The following is an 18,893-nucleotide window of genomic DNA, read 5'->3' as shown; positions in this document are numbered from 1 at the left end:
GCGCTGCAGCCCCGGGGGCTCCAGACCTCCGGGTGACCCGCGATGGCTCGCGCAGCTTGCGGTGGCTTTGCTGCTGTGGGCTCCAAGGTCCGTTTGGCTTGGGTTGAGACTCCCTTTTCTGTGGGCGAGGCGGTAGCTGCAAACCTCCATAGACCCGGCTGTTCCTCTGAAATTAAAAAAAAAAAAAAGCCCTAAAGAATTAGAAAATCCGGGGTAGGAGGTGGGGAATGGATTTGGGCCTGGGAACTGCCCAGGCAGGTGCCCACCCGGAGCTGCTGGACCAGGGACATCTCTGGAGGACACACCTGGGATGGCAGAGGCCTAGGGGATTTCACAGGCCGGGGCAAGCCTGGAGCACCCCCAAATTTGCTTTTAAATTAAAAAAAAAACCCAAACCTAATGGTCTCCACAAAGGGAAAAAAATATCCGAATGTGTGGTTTTCTTACCCTTATTTTGAGAGAATATTGGGTGGATCTCCATGGTGTTTATCAGGTTTGGGGCCTCCCAGAGTTCTTATCTGGCTCTGCCCACTGGAGAACCGGAGAGAGGCGGGTACAGGCCACCCGTTGGCGCAGCCAGACGTGGGCTCTCGCGTCCACCTGCAGCGTCGGGCCGCACTCCAGGCGGGCTCGGCGGGGAGAGGTGGCCGGTGCACCCGGGCTCTGAGCGGCCTATGCGGTGGGGGACGGATTTTCTTCCAGTGGCGACCTAGGGTGGAGAATGCCATTCGCTTGCGTTCCCAACCCAGACGGGGGAGGGTGGGGGGAAGAGTGAAGAAGCAGAAAAAAGCCCTAATCTCATAACCCAGAGCCTCTAGCAGCCCGGGGTGCTCCCAGGGGTGGAGGTTGGAAAAGGTGGGAGTTTCACTCCCACTTCTACTGTCCTGGAGCTTAGCCTAGCAACCAGGGACCCTAGCGGAGGGACGCCAGTCACCTTCTCACCTCCTGGCCGCGAGACCCAAACCTGCCCGTCTCCCCAGCGGCCACCGGCCTGACGCGCAGAGGCTGCTGCCTCCTGCGCACCCTCCCCGGGCTGTCGGCAAGCCCTTAGAGCCCAGTCGCAGGCTCTGCTTAGACCTCCTCTGAGCAGAAGCTATTGTTTATTTGGAAAAGCTCCTACAGTCCCGGCACAGCTGCAAGGATCCCGGGGCTCCCCAGGCCCTGGAGCGCAGCATCCTCACGGTCTTACCTGGAGGCTGAACCGCGGGCGCACTTCGGGGGAATTTCCCTGCGGTGAGGATACTTTGCCAGAGGTTTAGAAAAGAAAAGAAAAGAAAAAAAAATGAGAGAAGCGAGCCCTCTGTGACCCAGTCTCCTCCCTCTCCCCTGTTTAATACCCCGCCTCCCACACCAGTCTCCTTTTCTCACTGCAGGGGAGGGACCCTAGAGGCCCGAGGCCAGAGAGCGCCGGGGTCTGGCTGCCCATCCTTCCTGCCCCAGCGCAAGATTCGCCGAGGCTTCCTGGGGCGTCAGAACTCCAAAGAAGGTCGCTGAGGAGCCAAGACAAGCTCTCTGCCAGGAACTGTCTTCCTCCTTTTTCTACTCCTAACTGTCCTCGATAATCGAAGGAAACAAAAAGACCCTGTGGTTCCTGTCGCTGTGGCCCGAATTTACTTAACTCCAGCACCCTCAGGACTGATCTCTCTGCCTGGGCTTTGGCGCCGATGCGGATCTCACTTTTGCAACTGGGCAGGGTTTTTCTCGTCCACCTCTATACCCAGAGCAGCTGCGCAAATGTGCCAGGGGGCCCAACTCGGGTGCCAGACGCTATGTCTTTCCCAGGCTGAGGACATTGCTTATCGAGGGGTGCAGGCCGGAGAAACACCCGGCAGCGCATCTTCCCTCCTGCCCACAGAAACCCTCAGGTATGGAGTCCGCAGCAACCAGGCCCATCTACCGCCGAGCCATGCAAAGGTAACGCCACAGGTCACAGTCCACGTGTCCTGACCAGCGTGCACTCCTTCGCACGTTCAGGTATTATATTTTAGTAATGGAATTCCCAGTATTCCCACCCATCCCAACAAAGGAATTGCTCAGATTACTTCCCTGCTAAGGCCAATCATAGACGTGGGACATGTAGTCCTGAAGGGATGCTTTAGGAAAGGCATTTAGAAGACGGAGAGGTGAAGCCACTCCTTCCAGATGTTGTCGCTACTGGAATCATAAAATCATAGCTAACACATGGCTTCTTAGACTCCCATTCCAGTCTCCTTTCCAACACACTCTTTCCCCTTTTAACGTTCTTGATACCAGCTCATCTCGCAATGTTTTCACGAAAACCATCGCGGAAAGGTCCAGTCCTAGACTTACAACCGCAGAGCATCCCAGGGCGTTCCATGACTCCAGCTGCTGCCGGGCAAAGCTTCTGTAGGGCCACTGTGGGCTCTGAGCTTCACCTCGCCCTCCTTCCCAAAGGCCATTCATATAAATTATCCTTAGTTGCCAACATATCTCCAAGTTAATATGTAGATAACTTCAGATAGACAATTAAAAAAGTAATTAACTGAGGGAACAAAGGGGCCCCGTGACATGTCATAAAAGACATTTTAGGGAGTTGCATTATCTCAGAATTCAGATAGCAAACTATTTTAAATGGGCCATAGCTTGTCTAACCTTAGACACATTGAGATAGATCTTATTTCTTGGAGAGAAAACTTCTTCAAGGATTTTTTTAAAAAAAAAACAAATACTCAAATGACTCTTGTTTTAACTCTTGTTTTTACAGAAAGGTACCCTGCCCACAAGTTAACAAGGTTTTCCTCACTGCTAAGGTAGCAGAGCGGATTGTGCCCCACAGCCCAAAACCCTACACATTGAAGCTATGTGTGGCATAGCTTGCGAGGGATTTAGTGGGAGCTAAATCCCTCTGTAATTAACTTAAAACTGACCAGAACATTTAGTGAATGACAAGTTCAAAGGAAAAAATGATTTCTTTGCTATTGAACTTTTGAGGAATGATTAAATCTGGCCTGTCACTATCCATTTATTCAGAGTTTGTCATAACAATCTTCGTCCTCTCTGTTCCCCCTCCTTAAAGGCATTGGTTCTAAATGAACTCATAAGGTCTTGGGTGCCGTGGCTCACACCTGTAATCCTAGCCATTTGGGAGGCTGCGGTGGTGGGGATCACTTGAGGCCAGGAGTTCAAGACCAGACTGAGCAACATAGTGAGACCCCATCTCTATAAAAAGTAGAAAAATTAGCCAGGCGTGGTGGCATGCACCTGTAATTCCAGCTACTCAGGAGGCTGAGGCAGGAGGATCACTTGAGCCGAGGCGTTCAAGGTTGCAGTGAGCTATGATGACCACTGCACTCTACCCTGGGCAATAGAGTGAGACCCAGTCTCAAAAAATAAATAATAAATAAATAATAATAAAAAAATGAACTCATAAGGACCTTTCTTCAGGATTAGCATGAACATAGCCAATGAAAAGCCCATTATTCTGGTGCCGTTTTTCTCCACTGGTTACCCTTCTTGCAGAAACAGCCCTTTTTCATTAAAGTAGATGCAAGAGACACCAAAAAAGTAATAGGATGAGAGAAATTACACCATGAGCATGCCGGTTGAGTGTACTGGAGGCCCAAACTCAGTTTTCTGATCCTTTGAAAATATTCTAAGGTTTGGCAATGCATGCACAAAATATTCTTGCTTACACTTATTTTTCAGTTTCTGCCCCAAGAGGGTTTCTATCCTAGAAAGGGTTTCAGAGGTATTCAAAGGCAGTGATTAAAATTAAATGAAATAATTATTTAGTGATATAAGCTGAACACAAGGAAATGTTTTGGTGAGTAGTAATTCTGGCTTAACAGCTGTGTGCATCTTGTTCAGTTTAGCTAAATTATTTTTGTTTCTGTTATTCCTGTGTTTCCATTGTGTCCATGCGTGTGTGCGTGTGTGTGTGTGTAGGATGGCTTGTTGGTGGTGAATGGCAAAGCGAGAGTACATTTTTACATTTCACTGTAAGGTGGACTGAAACCTCAATAAATCAAAGCCCAGCTGTTTCCTTTTGAAGCTCTTAAGTATGGTTTCCTTATTAGTATTGTTTACTGATTTTCATAATTTTGTCTCTTGATTCTACAAATACAAGTCAACTGGTTGCAGAACCAAGTATAAACAGATGCGCCTAACAACTCGAAAAGTTTAAGTTTATTTAGTACAAGTTTTGCATATCCCATTTTTGCATATGCCATATGGGGTAAATTGTCAAATGAAGAAATCAAATAGGAGTTATGTAGTATGTAAGGCATTGTGGACTGAAAGCCTAATTTTCTTTTTGTTGCAAATTGATAAACACGGAAGGATGAAAAGTTACATCTTTACATTGACTTCCCTGTTCAATAGATATTTCTTCCATCTGCGTTGCCCTTTCTTGCTTCCACCCCACATCAATCTGTTTACTTTTTTCATGACCCACCTTCTCCGAGAGGCCTTCTTTGGTCAATTCCAACCACCCTCTGCCCTGGGATGGCTGTCTTTTCTTTTTCCTAAACATGTATGCACACATTGTACCATACTACACCACATCTTTCTATACATTTGTATTTTCTCCCATCCAAACTGGAAGCTCAATGCGGGGGCCTTTTTTTCTTCTTTTATAAAACAGCAACCACCTGATGGCATGAGATTCATAAAGGCCAATTCAATGAGTAAGTATATTAGTTGAAGAGAATCCTTAGAAGAACCTAGAGGATCTAGAGGAGATCCCAAATCCAGTGTGTTTGGGTTACACTGTCCCTTGACATTTTGTATTGACCATCAAAAGCAATGATGAAAATTGACGCAGTCACCACTGACACAAGTGTACATGTTTATATTAGTTCCTCCTACCTTCTTTCAGACTTGAGAAAGGCAGAAAATTCTGGCAAACTTTGTTAATATCTTAAAATATGATTTAATGGTAAACTGCTGCTTTATCATCTCTTTGGTTGTTTTAAGAAACTGAAGATTTTTTTTTCTGGGATGATTAGAAAGTTGCTTAATTAATGTAGGCAAAAGTTGTAGGTATCATGGTCCAATTCCTATCGCAATGTAAGTATCAATATGGATAAGGTGAATAAATTAATGGATATTTGTAAGCCATGTTTCAGATTAAACACCTTTTTGGGCATTGAATTGATTGTACTTTGAAGATGACCCTGCCAGGATGAAAGGGTTAATATTGCTTCCTTTCTTTCTTTCAGCTCACTTGAGTAATCTTTGGCATCAACAAAGAAATAATTTCTATCAGATATGGAAAGAAACCACTTTTCAAAGGAACTACCATCTGATTTATAAATCACCTACATCGTTTTAAGATCAATGACCAACGCTACTTCCCATATAATCTTTTATTATTAAAGAAGATAATCATCAATTAATTCAGTTGAGCTTTTAACAACTTATAAGGTAGAGCTATCTGCAATAACATATCACAAGAGAAATTGTCATAATCTTTTGCTGGTATTTCTCCTGCTTTTATAATATTTATCTTTTGGTTGCCAAAGCACTAAACATAGTACAAGTAGTATGTATTCAGTTAATGTTTATGGGCTAAATTAATTTGTATTTTTTGAATGCTTTTATATTCATTGGCTCATTTGGCCTAATTAGCCACCCCCTGATTTATTATCCCAATTTTTTTAAATGAGGGAAACTAAAATCTCTACAAAGTCACAAAATCAATAAATAGAGAATCCTGGACTGAAATCTACCCATGCCTTTTTTCATTAAAGTACTGCAGAGACAGAGCGATTGGGGGGGAGGGACTATGAATAAATACTTTATTATATGTCTCTTTGTTTTCTAATTTTACAATACTATAGAAAAATAAGTTTTAATAATAATTGTTAACATGAAAAAATATAAGACATAAATATACATCTTACACTCTCAACTGATAAGAATTGACCTTATATCAATCACAATTTTTCCTCAGTTATTCCATATATAATCATTTGTGTAAAGTTCTTAAGAAATGTTTGGATGAAATACCAAAGACAGATAAAAACATAAAGATGTAAAAATACAGTATCAATTTAAGTATTGCTTCATAATTTGAATTGCCGGTGATCTAATTATTGATATAGGAATATGTTTGAAAGTGAAAAACATTATATAGACACTTTGTAGCAAATACTATGTCAGAATATGATTATACTTACAACAGCATCCTAGACATTTCTGGAATGTGAATTATTAATAGGGATTTTAGGTTTCAGCTTGTTATTTGATTTTTAAATATTTTTTATGGAAGTCAAAATATGGCATATTTTGTAGTCAAAGTATTATATAAGGAGAAATGAAGATGATCTTTACAAAGTTAAAGCATGTGATTTTTCTATTTAAATTCTAACTGACCATGTGACATTTGGGAAGGTCATTTAATTTCTCTGAGCCTTAGATTTGAGATGTGTACAACCACAATAATGTATACCTTCCTTTACCTACCCCTGGAGGTTGTGGGGAGGATAAAATTAGACAGTGCAGGTGAAAATACTTTGCAACTTGCCCCTTAATGTGACATTGTTTGTCTTATGATATTATATTACTGATGCAACAATTATTTATTCACACAATGAAATATCCTCTAAGAAATGAAATATTTGGTCATCACAACAATTGATGAGGACTGCGTGTCTATTTTTGAAAGCTGAATCCTGATTTATAGAGCAAAAATAAGAAATAAGCAAGCTACCAAAAATGTAAATATAGGAATTAGCCCAGTAGTATTTATTTTTCTGTTCCACTAGAGGCTTTAGAGTAACATCAGTGTGTGTTTTTCTTACATAACTGTGTGCATTACCTACAGCATAATTCTAAAATTCCTGTCCTAAGAGACCCCAGATAACTCACACAAACTTCAGATTTGCTTACATCCCTCTTGGCAGAGTGGTCACAATATAACGAGTGAGGGTAGGTGACCCCGGAGTTAAGAGTCCTATGCATTCAGGAGCAGAGTGCACAGGAAAATAAGCCCACATGGATCTACTGCATTGTCCGATGGCCTCGCTTGAGGAGGCGTCAATTTAACTTTAAACCCATGAGCTCATTGAGAGCAGAGGAGAGAAGGGGATGTCTCCAAATGTAGGAAGCTGTTGCCATAGCATTTTCCTTTTCTATTCCTGCATACCCCTTTCTCCCCCAAAGCAGCAACAATTTGTGCTCTACCGTTTTCTTTCAGGAACCAGATGCATTTTCGGAAGACAGGACTCCAGTGACAGGATATCTACACCACATTGTAGCTACCTGATAGGGAGATTTAATAAGTCTGACGGTGCTATTAAGTTTCTCAGGATAGACTCATCTTTGCAGATGCAATTGCAGAACAGGAAACAGACCTAGGGAGAATTTTAGCACCCCCAAATCTCATTGGCCCTCTGCACAAACGAAGCCTCAACCACTCCTGCCATACAAGCGGATTCCTTTCAGCACTCGCAGCCGTGGACAGCTCCCTCGCTTCGCGCTCGTTTCCTCTGCAGTGAGCTGACTTACTCTGCCAGCAGCGGTCGGTGGGGCACCGACACCGAGTCCTAGCCGGCGCTCGCAGAACACGCGCTCCCTCCCTCCTCTCTCTCCGTTCTCCGCCCCGTACTCACCCCGGCCCACTCCAGCGGCGACTTTGAGGGATTCCCTCTCGGGCGGCCTCTGCAGCGGCACATCTGGCCTCGTTCTCGGCACTACAAGCATGGATCTCCGAGGAAGAGCCATCCCCAGCGTCAACAGACTTCGAGTTCTCCTGATGCTGTTCCGTGAGTAGCGTTTCGGCGTCTGGGAGGGCGGGATGCACTCTTTGCAGAGAACGGAACCGGCAAAGTAAAGCCAGTAGCTCAAGATAAAAATATGGCCCTTATGTGTTGCGTTTTTTTTTTTTTCTTTGTGGGAGGGAAGAGGGCCTTCCCTGCCGGTGGCCAGGAATTCCCCCGAGAACCACACACCCGTGCGGCATATCCCAGACAGAGCTTAGACAGGCCAGCTTCGTGGGGTCACATCGTTGGCAAGAAAGATTTGGTTTAAAACCGCAAGATGTAGAAAAAGGCCAGCTATGTTAATAAGTAAGGATTTTAAAATTTTATTTTCATTAGAAATTAACAGCAACAGAATCGAGTTTGTTAGCACTGTGTTAGAGAAATGGCTCCGAGAGCGCGCAGCTGCAGGCGGGGAACTTTGTCACCCCAAAGCCCGCAGACCATAGTCTCTCCACCCTCGAGCCCGAGACGCGTGGGCTGGCTGAGCTCTGGACTGATGGACTGTTTTGTTTGTTCCGCAGATACAATGGCTCAAATCATGGCAGAACAAGAAGTGGAAAACCTCTCAGGCCTTTCCACTAACCCTGAAAAAGATATATTTGTGGTGCGGGAAAATGGGACGACGTGTCTCATGGCAGAGTTTGCAGCCAAATTTGTTGTACCTTATGATGTGTGGGCCAGCAATTACGTAGATGTAAGGAACCTTTTACCCCACCCCGGGCTTGCTCCTAGGGCTCCAGGGCGAAGGGCACCCTCCCTCAAGGCCCTTCGAAGACCTGGGTGGCCCGTCTTCTCCCCACAACCCTTGCAGGCTGCTCCCGAATGCTGCATGGGGGTTCCGGCTTGTAACGCCTTCTGCTCGCCCTGCCTGCTTTGACAGTAAAGCCCCCTTTCTCTGCTTCCCTGCCGGCCGGGTCTGCACGTAGAGCATCTAACCGCATGTTCCGGGACGTGGGAAGCGCGCGCAAAGGAGCGCCCAAGCGTGCAACCCAGAGTTTGGACGCGCCGCCCTTTGTAGCCCCCCGGGGCCCGGCGCGCTGAGGGGGCGCGGGGCGTCTGTGTTCCCAGCTGATCACAGAACAGGCCGATATCGCGTTGACGCGGGGAGCTGAGGTGAAGGGCCGCTGTGGCCCCAACGAGTCGGAGCTGCAGGTGTTCTGGGTGGATCGCGCTTACGCGCTCAAAATGCTCTTCGTAAAGGTAACTCCGAGCCCAGCGGGCAGAGCAACCGCAGACTCCAAGCGGGTGTGGGAAGTGGCGGCCCCTGGGTTTAAGGACCCAGAAGCTGCCGGGCGGTTGACGCGCGCCTCCCTGGCTCGGCAGGAAAGCCACAACACGTCCAAGGGACCCGAAGCGACTTGGAGGCTGAGCAAGGTGCAATTTGTCTATGACTCCTCTGAGAAGACCCACTTTAAAGACGCAGTCAGTGGTGAGCAGAGGCCAGCAGGGCTGGGGAGGGAGCCCGGGGAAGCGGCGACACAGCAAGGAGAGCAGGCTTGCAGGACGAATCCCTCAGGGTTTTGGAAACCGATCCTGGCCTTGGCTTGCTCTCCAGAGCGGATGAAGCTGGAGCATCTGCGAATCCTTTGGGTCTCAGGCCTTGTAGATCCACAAGGAACCCCGGGCCTGAAGACCAGTCGGTTACCCATGGCCTGATGCTACATGAGGCGTCCCTTTAGAGCCTGGCATGCCCTGGCTGCTTCAGAAGGGCCTCTTATGATTTGGCCTTTCAAGGAGCACAGAGAAGGGCAAAGCCGTATTTCAATTTTCTTCCGCACCCTGTTTTTCTTCTCATGCCCTAAAACTGCGAGGGGGCAGTGCGACTTTCCTTTTGGATCAGGATTTGTGAGTCTTCACTATATTTTTGCGCATGGCAGTGTGGCTCACACGGGATATTCAGTCATCGACTGCAGCCTCCTCAGAGTGGATTCTGCACCATGTATTAATTTACTAGATTTTCCTGCGCATCCCTCCAACAGTTTTCCCAGATCCTCCTAAAATATTGTGACAAGAGGAACATCCCTCCGCCAAATAATGAAGTTCCTATCTGCGGGCACCATCGAAGGCCATATTTAAATGTATTTTTATTTTTTTGTAAATTCACTCATAACGAAGCTTTCCTTCACCCAGACACCTGAGCTGGGAAAGGATTTTTATTGAACACATGCAAGAATACATGTCAGCTCTCCCTTTTCACCCCTTTTTCTCATCACAGTAAAAGGAGCATTTTTTTTCTTCATCAAAATTCATACGCAAAATATTCCCCAGTTAAATAAGACCCAACTACGAAAAGAAAAGAAAAAAACAAACTTAGGCCAGAAAAGGAGAAAGAAAAAGGAAGCCTCCCTAGGGTATGTGTGTGCAAAGAGCACACCAGCAATCGGCATGCTCTGTTGAGGAAGATGTTTTATTCTTTGCTAAGCCAGTGTGAAATGTGGAAAACCAAGTCACTGTTCTTTCTGTGTCTTTGCAATCTCCATTGTTAGGTTTTACATAGAAAAGGCGCTGGGTTTTTAGGTATTGCTCTCCTCTTCCAAAAAGGAATTCTAAATTAATATTTAAAGAGCCCTGGTTCACAACAGAATAGGTGTGTTTGCCCTTCATGGCCATTTGATACCATTTGCAGAGCTCCAGTGCTGGGAAGGTGACACAGAAGGGACACCAGGGGTGGGAGGTCTGGATCTTAGAGGCAAAACCCAACTATCCAGCACAAAGGGTTAGGAGCAAGGAGGGTTCTGCCATGAGAGGAGCCTAACTATTGCTCTGGGCCTCCATCGCAGCTGGGAAGCACACAGCCAACTCGCATCACCTCTCTGCCTTGGTCACCCCAGCTGGGAAGTCCTACGAGTGTCAAGCTCAGCAAACCATTTCACTGGCCTCCAGCGATCCACAGAAGACAGTCACCATGATCCTGTCTGCAGTCCACATCCAACCCTTTGACATTATCTCAGATTTTGTCTTCAGTGAAGGTAAGTTGGTAGGGGTAGGGTGGGTGGGGGGCAGAGGAAGGAACTACTTTCAGGATGGATGGGGGAGGGATTGCCAGGATTCCAGAATGTTACTACTTGGATTTCCTCTAGGCTGAAATGACACTGCTTCCCTCTGTAGTAATTTTTGAAGACTAAAAAGGCAGTAAGCTGAATGTATGAGCTTTTCTTAGTAGCTCTTTCTTTCTTGTTCTCTCCCTCCCTTCTTCCTTCACTTTATTCCTTTCTTCCCTATCTCCCTTTTCTTCCTTCTTCTTCCTTCCTTCTCTTTTTCTCCCTCCCTCCCTTCCTTCCTGTATTTATTCATCCCCCCACCCTGTCCTCCTTCTTTTGCCAAAAGATGAACCTTGATAGGGTGAGAGGTAAGAAAGTCACCTTGGGAAAAAGCTATAATTTTTTTAAGAGTCAGGGTCTTGCTCTGTCGCCCAGGCTGGAGTGCAGTGGCACAATTTATGGCTCACTGTAGCCTCAAACTCCTGGGCTTAAAAGATCCTCCTGCCTTATCCTCCTAAGTAGCTGGGACCACAGGTGCACACCACCATGCCTGGCTAATTTTTAAAATTTTTTGTAGAGATAGGGTCTCCCTATGTTGCCCAGACTGTTCTCGAACTCCTGGCCTCAAGCGATCCTCTCACCTCAGCCTCCTGAGGTGCTGGGATTACAGGCATGAACCACCATGCCTGGCCAAAACTATAATTTTGTTGCAAATTTTTCGAGGAGAAAGCAGCTAAAAATCTTCAAATAGTTAGTTGTCTAGAGAGCCATGGATTGGAGAAGGGCCTTTGCTTCTCTGGGACTCAATTTCTGCATGTTCTCTTAGACATTTCCAGCTGTAGGTTCTGCTGCTGTGAGTCCAAATTGTGTGCCCAGAATGAATGGGGGCGGGGATGGGGTAGGTGTGTATGCACAGGTCACAGAGAGAGACTCACTAAGTCCTGCCTCCAACCAGCACTTGAGGGGAGGGATCCCAGGGAGGGAAGGGTCCCTGAAGGCTAGATCTTTCATCCCCAGCTGCTTGTGCTCTGAGTGTGCAGGAAGTCTTTTACTCGGTCTGTGTTAGCTCCTAAAAGGGTGTCAAGCAGCAGCAGGTTCAGGTCCTCTAACATCTCCACGTTCTCTTGGTTCTCTGCACCTCTGCAGAGGGAGAGCATAAGGGGATAAGAGTGTCAGTCCGTGGGATCCCCACCATAAATGCTTTTGAGTTTATATGGGTACTTTTGATAGTGTATAATGACTTTTTGTTTCTGGCTATTTGTTCAAATCTAGCAATAATTTACATTGAACAAACGTGGGATAAGTGAATTCAATTTATTTGTTCTCTCTCTCTCTCTCTTCCTCTCTCAGGGGAAGTTATTAAAGACAGTTTGATATTTTGTTTATTTCTCATGGCTAAAAATGGAGAAAGATTCTGATTGCTTTGTGTGTGCCTTCCTTTGTGTTGGGGACTCCTAGGTGAATACACCTATTCAAATGTTCAGTATATTAGGGAATCTCCACCTGTGTCACACATGATCATTTTCCAAGGCATCTAGCTTTCACAAAATCTAGCTTCCACTCAACCTATACTGAGCAGAGGCAACACGTGCCCCCACCCCCACCCTGATTATTAAGAAGACAGTTTAGAATTCCTAAGTTAAATTGTTCTTGAGAAAAGGGCCTGGCTCTTAATCATCTTTGTATTATTAGCACCTAATACGGTGGTTGGCATATGCAGATGCCCAGGTAACACTGGCTGAATTGATATTCTGAAGCTGTGGATTCAGTTAGTAGAGACTCCTGAATGCCTGCATGCCATGCAAATCAGAATGTGATATATTTAGTCAAGCAGTGTCACACCTAACTCGTTCTCGTGGAAGGATGGGTTACTCCATTTTAACGTACTTTCTACAAAATTGAAACTAAACTCTAAGTGTCAAGACCTTAACAGTTTTTAAAAATCTGTCTGATTATGGAAGCATTTAAAAAATGTAACAGTCAGTGTCCTTCTTAAACTGAAAATATTAAGTGTAATTAAATGTAATTTGGCTTCTTATGGTTATTGACAACCAGGAATTCATTATGAAAATATCAGACAGTGTAGTATATCAGTTCCTGGGATCCCTACCATAAATGCTTTTGAGTTTATATAGGTACTTTTAATAGTCTAGGATGACTTTTTGTTTTTGTTTTTGTTTTTGTTTTTTTTTTTTTTTGCTGGTCAGCTATCATGGGGCACTTTACTTCTTGTTACCACTGGTGCTAGAATTGCTCCTTTTACTAGTTCCTCACCACGACCTCACCCCAACCCACTCTGGGTTATTTCTAATTTGTTGCTTATAGTTGTCTGAGAAATCAAACCTCACAGATGTTTAGAATTACATACAAAGTAACAGTAAATAAGTCCTGCATAAGGACCAGAGCTACTTTCCTAAAAATGAGTAAAATTCATTGCATGGAGTTTTTTGGCATTTTTTGTTTAAAAACCAATTTTTATCCACTTCAGGGTCCTAGATAGGGAAGATTGCTGGGTAGACTTAGAAAGTTTGTAACCATATATAACTTCCTAAATGCAGATAGAGGAAACACAAGCAAATTGCACTTGTCTCACCCCAGGCTTTTCTGGGTAGTAATTAGGATGTTCTCTCTACTATGGTGCCCCCAGGGGCACATAAGCCTTGCCGGTCCTGGGAGGAGGCAAGCCTCATTGGGAAGCACTCACTGGATCAATGTGCCTTTGTGTGGCAGGGTTCTTTGTCCCTGGCTCCTCCCATCTGTGCCTCTCAGCACCTGCCCCCCACTGTTTGGTAAGAGATTATTATACTTGATTTGGTGGAATCTGAAAGATTCATTTGGGGTGCCTTTTCGGGATCCAGCACTGGCTCCTCATTCCCCAGAATAGAAGCTTTTAGTATGTTGGTGTCAGTGGAGCACACCTGCTGTGGGGAGTATCTTATCATATATCTGTACACCCACTGCAAGGGTGTGTGTGTATGTGTGTCTGGACAGTGGCCATGGTCCAGCACAGCGTGAGGGTTTCCTGTGGTGAGCCTATTCCCTGTGTAAAGGGCTCATACCTGGTAGAATTCATACCTGTCTACTGAATAGACCCTATGAGAAAATCAAGGAGGGGTCAGTGAAATTGGTTAGTGGACACTTACAAGGGCAGCCCAAATGGGGGTTGACATCTTTATCATACAAGTCCCTTTAGTGCACTGTGCTTGGCTACTACACCGACCCCCAAATGAAAGTCTCTTAACCCCACAGGTCTCCCATTGCAACGTGCACAATTGTGGTGATATTGTTAATATGCAGCATCTGGTTCAATAGGTCTGGGAGTGTGGCCCAATAATGTTAGTAAGGTCCCAGGGGATGCTGCTAGTTCATGGAATACTATAGAGGGTTTGAAGGATTAGAAGCAGTGACACACAATAAGCTTTATTGGGTGGAGCTTAGGATGCCCTAAGAAGGGAAGCCCCTCTCAGGCTGTCCAGAGGGAGGCTTGTGGCACGAGGACCACTACCCAGAAAAGAAGAAGGGCGAGGGAACTGGGCAAATTACTTAGCCTCCTTATGCTTGGGTTACCTTATGTCTAAAATGGGTATTATAACATGATTGACCTCATAGAGTCGTTATGGGGATTAAATGAGATAATCTTTGTGCTTAGAACTGAATGCTAATTTGGGAGCCAGGAATGTTAAGTACACAGCTTTTAAGAGCTTTATATTTGCATGAAAATTTTCATAAATTCTCCTTTCTCCTGATCTTGGGCAAGGTGACAGGAGATACTGTGTCAACAGAGATTGTAGAGGAGCCTGGCACAGAGTAGGTACTCAATAAATGTTTACTGGGTCATCTTGACTTGAAAACGTGGTCTGTATGAAGCAATGTCGAAAGCCTGTTTTCTCCAGGTGTGGCTCATAAATTTGGTAAAAAGACCACCAATTACCCACAAGGAGCAAATGAGCTTGTTCTGCCTTCTGGGAATGCAATTCTGGTTAGCTCTACAGACTACTTGACCACCAGAAGGTCTCCCAAGGATTGTTTTTTGTTGTTTTTTTTTTGTTTTGGTTTTTTTTTTTTTTTTTTGTTCTACATAAAAATGGAAATGCAGGGCTATTAAACTATCTTGAATTTTAGGAGGGTAAAAAAAAAATCAATCCCGAGGTGCTGGTAACATTTTCTTTCTCAATCTAGGTGCTGGTTACATGGGGTTCATTTGTGAAAATTCATCAAGCTCTACACCTACTTTTTAAAAATTACAGGCTGGGTACACACACCTGTAATCCCAGCATTTTGGAAGGCTGAGGCAGGAGAATCACTTGAGGCCAGTAGTTTGAACATAGTGAGACCCCTGTCTCTACAAAAAAAATAAATAAAATTATAGTATGATTTATATATATTGCACACACCCTCGTGTTTATTGCGGCACTATTCACAATAGCAAAGATATGGAATCAACCTAAGTGTCCATCAACAGATGAATGGGTAAAGAAAATGTGGCATATTTACACAATGGAATACTCTTCAGACATAAAAACGAATGGAATCTTGTCATCTGCAGCAACGTGGATGGAACTGGAGACAATTATGCTAAGTGAAATAAGCCAGGCACAGAAAGACAAATCTCAAATGTATTCACTCACACGTGGGAGCTAAAATAGTTGATCTTGTGTAGGTAGAGAGTAGAATGATAGTTACCAGAGGCCAGGAAGCATGTCGGGGTGTGTGTGGATAGGGAGGATGAAGAGAGGTTGGTTAACGGGCACAAACATACAGTTAGATAGAAGGAATAAGTTCTAATGTTCAACAGCAGAGCAGAGTGACTATAGTTACCAACAATGTATTGTATAATTCAAGCTAACTAGAAGAGAGGACCTGAAATGTTCCCAACACATGGAAGTGATAAATGCGTTTGGTGATGGATATCCTAAATATCCCAACTTGATCATTATACATTCTATGCCTGTAAAAAAATAGCACATGTACCCCATAAATATGTACAAATATTATGTGTCAATAAAAAATTTAAAATGCACAAATCTAAAATTTATAGCTCAATGCTTTTTGACATATACTTGCAACCACGTAAACATCACCTAGACCAAGATCTACAATATTTCCACCACAGCTGAGGCATCCTTTCTTCAGATGTGATTACGTTCAGATTTTTATCACCAAAGTGTTAGTTTTACCTGTTCTTGAGCTTCATATAAGTACATATGCAGTCATACAATATGTCCTCTTTTGTGTCTGGCAATTTTCACTCAACACAAGATTTTTAAGATACATCCATTTTGTTATGTGTAGCCACAGCTAATTCCTTTTTATTATTGACTACTATTCCATTATATGAATATACCACAATTTATTTATTTATTCCACTTTAATGGACATTTTGGTTGTTCCTAGTTTGAGGCTATTGTGAAGAAAGCTTCTGTGAATATTTATGTTCATGTCTTTTTGTGTCCATATGTTTTCATTTTCTTTGAGTAAATACCTAGGAATAGAATTCTGGGTATGTCTATCTTTGTTAGAAATCACCGGTTTTACAGAGTGGTTATATCACTTTCCACCAACAATGTTAAGAGGTCATTGTCAACACTTGGTACTTTTAGTCTTTCTGAAAATTATATATTTGCGTGCAATTCTCTATGTGTACATAACACTTCAAGAAATAGTTGAAAATAATAAGTACACACTAAAAATGATGGTGGTTGTATCCAATGCCAAAACTGAAAATTTAAACAAATTATCCAAATGTTTTGTTGACATCTACCAGGAATCCGATAAATGAATGTTGCCCTGTTGGATTGATGTATTTTTATTCTTCGTTATGTAGAAACATTAAGTGGTTAACCTTGGGGTTGGTTTAGGAAATATTATTTTCAAAAAGTTGTCTCCCCAAAGGTTCCTTGAGAAATCTTCCCATCTCCATCTCCCTTTTAGTTTTGATAGAACGTCTGATTCAGAATATTGTGCCCAGGACTCAGTGCTTTTCTTCTTTCCCATTTCAGAGCATAAATGCCCCGTGGATGAGAGAGAGCAATTGGAGGAAACCTTGCCCTTGATTTTGGGGCTCATCTTGGGCCTCGTCATCGTGGTAACACTTGCGATTTACCACATCCACCACAAAATGACTGCCAACCAGGTGCAGATCCCTAGGGACCGTTCCCAGTATAAGCACATGGGCTAGGGGCCACTAGGCAGGCAGCCCCCAAACCCTCTCCCTCAACTGGATCAGGTAGAACAAGAGCACTTTTCCACCTCGTACACAGGATACACCAACATAGCTACAATCAAACAGGCCTGGGTATCCGAGGCTTGCTTGGCCTGCCCCCATGCTTAAACCCAGGAATCAGGGGGATTCTTTTGGATTTATGGGGTGAATGGCAATTGTTCTCTCCATGCTGGGGAGTGGGGAAGGAGGGGCACAACCTGTTTTCATGCTCATGGAGGCTTGGCTTTGACTCTCCAAGGAGCCACAAATGCCACTTGGAGTGGTATCTGGCCCCAAAGTTTAGGGATTGAAAACACACTTCTTTTGGGAGGAAACCCCTTTTCGGTTCAGAGGAATAGGGGGTGGTTTGCTCCCTTGGACACAGCTGGCTTACCCTATACAGTTGTCAGCGCACACAAGTACAACCTCATGCTTCCTGCAGCAAGATCCCTGAAAGTGACCCACGCTTCTGGCTGGCGTTCTGCATGTCTAGTGATTGTCTTGGGAATGTTTCTCTGCTACCTGCACCCAGTGAACTTTGCAGCGCAAGAACCCGTTAAATGTAACTATGCAGAGTCGTTTGGACTTCATAATGTGCCAGGTCCAAATACGGTGAAGAATCAATCCATGTGAGTTTCTTTTTCAAAATGAATTAAAACACACTACTCTCTGACCTTTGGGCTGCTTTCTTGAAATACGAAAACAAAACTAAAACACTTTCTTTGGCATCCAGAGGAGCGATGGGGAAGGATGAGGATGGATTTTTTTCATTTTTGTAAGAGGAAAAACAAAGATGGGGCAGGAAATCAATGAGGGGGAAGTTGGCTTTTCCAGGTGAAAAAAATATGGGTTTATTTTGGCAAATATAAGTGGTTTGAATAACGGCACCTCTTGACTGGTTGGTCTAATATTGCTTCTGATGCTTCCTGGTCTTGAGTTTGCCATTTCACTTTGAATTAAAAGGCTGGACTGGACATAGTAGCCCAGGTTTTATTTGAAGTAAAATGTAATTTACTGAAACTTCCAAGAGAAATGCAACATAGTTTGAATTTTGCTCACTTTCTAAAATATCGGTTTTTTCATATCTCAGTGGGAGTAGGGAAAATTCTTTCTCTGGTTTTAGAGTGGGATTCTCCCCACATCCATACGATCTCTGCCACATTAGAGGCAACTCATGAGTTCATCTTCCTAAGTCTTCAACTGCTCACAGTAGGGCATCCTCAGAAGCTCATGACCTCAGCAAATCCTGCTACGTATCAGCCAGTTGCTCTTCTATTCCCCATTTGTCTGCTGCTGCATCAACCTTAACTTCTCTGCTTCATGATCTCCCTTCAGTATGTGTCTGGTACCGGTGAGGGAAAATCCCAGACTCCTCATAAAACGTTGCACATTGCACAAGGGAGAGGAGACGACTTTGGTGCTGGTGGACACCCCCAAACATGGTCGATTTCATGCTTTTATTCACCTGTGACTGTCTTACCTTCACACCGCAAACTTAGCACACCCTTTCCTTTTAGCATCTCATGTATTTTTTTAAACTTTATATTCTTTATTTGGACCCATCAAAAGATTTGGGGAAAAATGGACACATAGATGTATCTAGGACTTTGCAATGAGTTACCAGTCCTTTCTGTAACCTTTTAAGGAAAAAAAAAATCTTAGACCTTTCTGAATGGCACTTCTGAAAATTCCCTTTTTTTTAATTTGCTTTCACAAAACATAGAGCTCTTTATTAGTTTCAAAATTGCCATTAGTTTATCTAACATCTACTATTGTTTTGAGCACCTACTGAATTCAGGCTCTGTGCTAGTATACAGTAGTAAACTTGACCTCGGAGTCCATAATGGAGGACTGACAAGAAAACAAAAAAACACGTGCAAACATGTCATTCTGAAAAGAACAGAGTGCCCTGGCACTTTTCAAAATGTTGGCTCATGGCCACATCCCTGTGTCTAGGCTAATTCAATCTTTCTGGACTCCAAATTT

At 44.0% G+C, this 18,893-nt stretch overlaps 1 protein-coding gene across 2 annotated transcripts; it reads left to right on the top strand.

Moving 5' to 3' along the window:
• The first annotated feature begins 7,164 nt into the window (after positions 1–7,164).
• On the top strand, positions 7,165–17,579 carry LAMP5 (lysosomal-associated membrane protein family, member 5). 2 transcript variants are annotated; one of them, XM_012639260.1, is made up of 6 exons: positions 7,165–7,727; positions 8,246–8,418; positions 8,793–8,924; positions 9,048–9,153; positions 10,505–10,693; positions 16,705–17,579. In XM_012639260.1, exons 1-6 carry the CDS (start codon positions 7,664–7,666, stop codon positions 16,881–16,883), a joined length of 843 nt encoding a protein of 280 aa, XP_012494714.1. In that variant the 5' UTR covers positions 7,165–7,663; the 3' UTR covers positions 16,884–17,579. The 2 variants fall into 2 exon arrangements, with proteins under 2 accessions (XP_012494714.1, XP_012494715.1); XM_012639261.1 differs by lacking the exon at positions 8,793–8,924.
• Positions 17,580–18,893: the final 1,314 nt, after the last annotated feature.

Source organism: Propithecus coquereli, unplaced genomic scaffold, assembly GCF_000956105.1.
Source record: "Propithecus coquereli isolate 6110/MARCELLA unplaced genomic scaffold, Pcoq_1.0 Scaffold139, whole genome shotgun sequence".
NCBI classification, from domain to species: Eukaryota; Metazoa; Chordata; class Mammalia; order Primates; family Indriidae; genus Propithecus; species Propithecus coquereli.
The sequence above is the reverse complement of the archived record's forward strand: the minus strand, read 5'-3'. Positions and strand labels throughout refer to the sequence as shown.

What these genes read in the sequence shown, in the direction of transcription:
- LAMP5 (XM_012639260.1), top strand. Translation starts at nt 7,664, where the DNA reads ATGGATCTCCGAGGAAGAGCCATCCCCAGCGTCAACAGACTTCGAGTT. An exon ending in AGTTCTCCTGATGCTGTTCC is followed by an intron (nt 7,728 to 8,245) that starts GTGAGTAGCGTT and finishes TTTGTTCCGCAG; the next exon opens with ATACAATGGCTCAAATCATG. An exon ending in AGATTTTGTCTTCAGTGAAG is followed by an intron (nt 10,694 to 16,704) that starts GTAAGTTGGTAG and finishes TTCCCATTTCAG; the next exon opens with AGCATAAATGCCCCGTGGAT.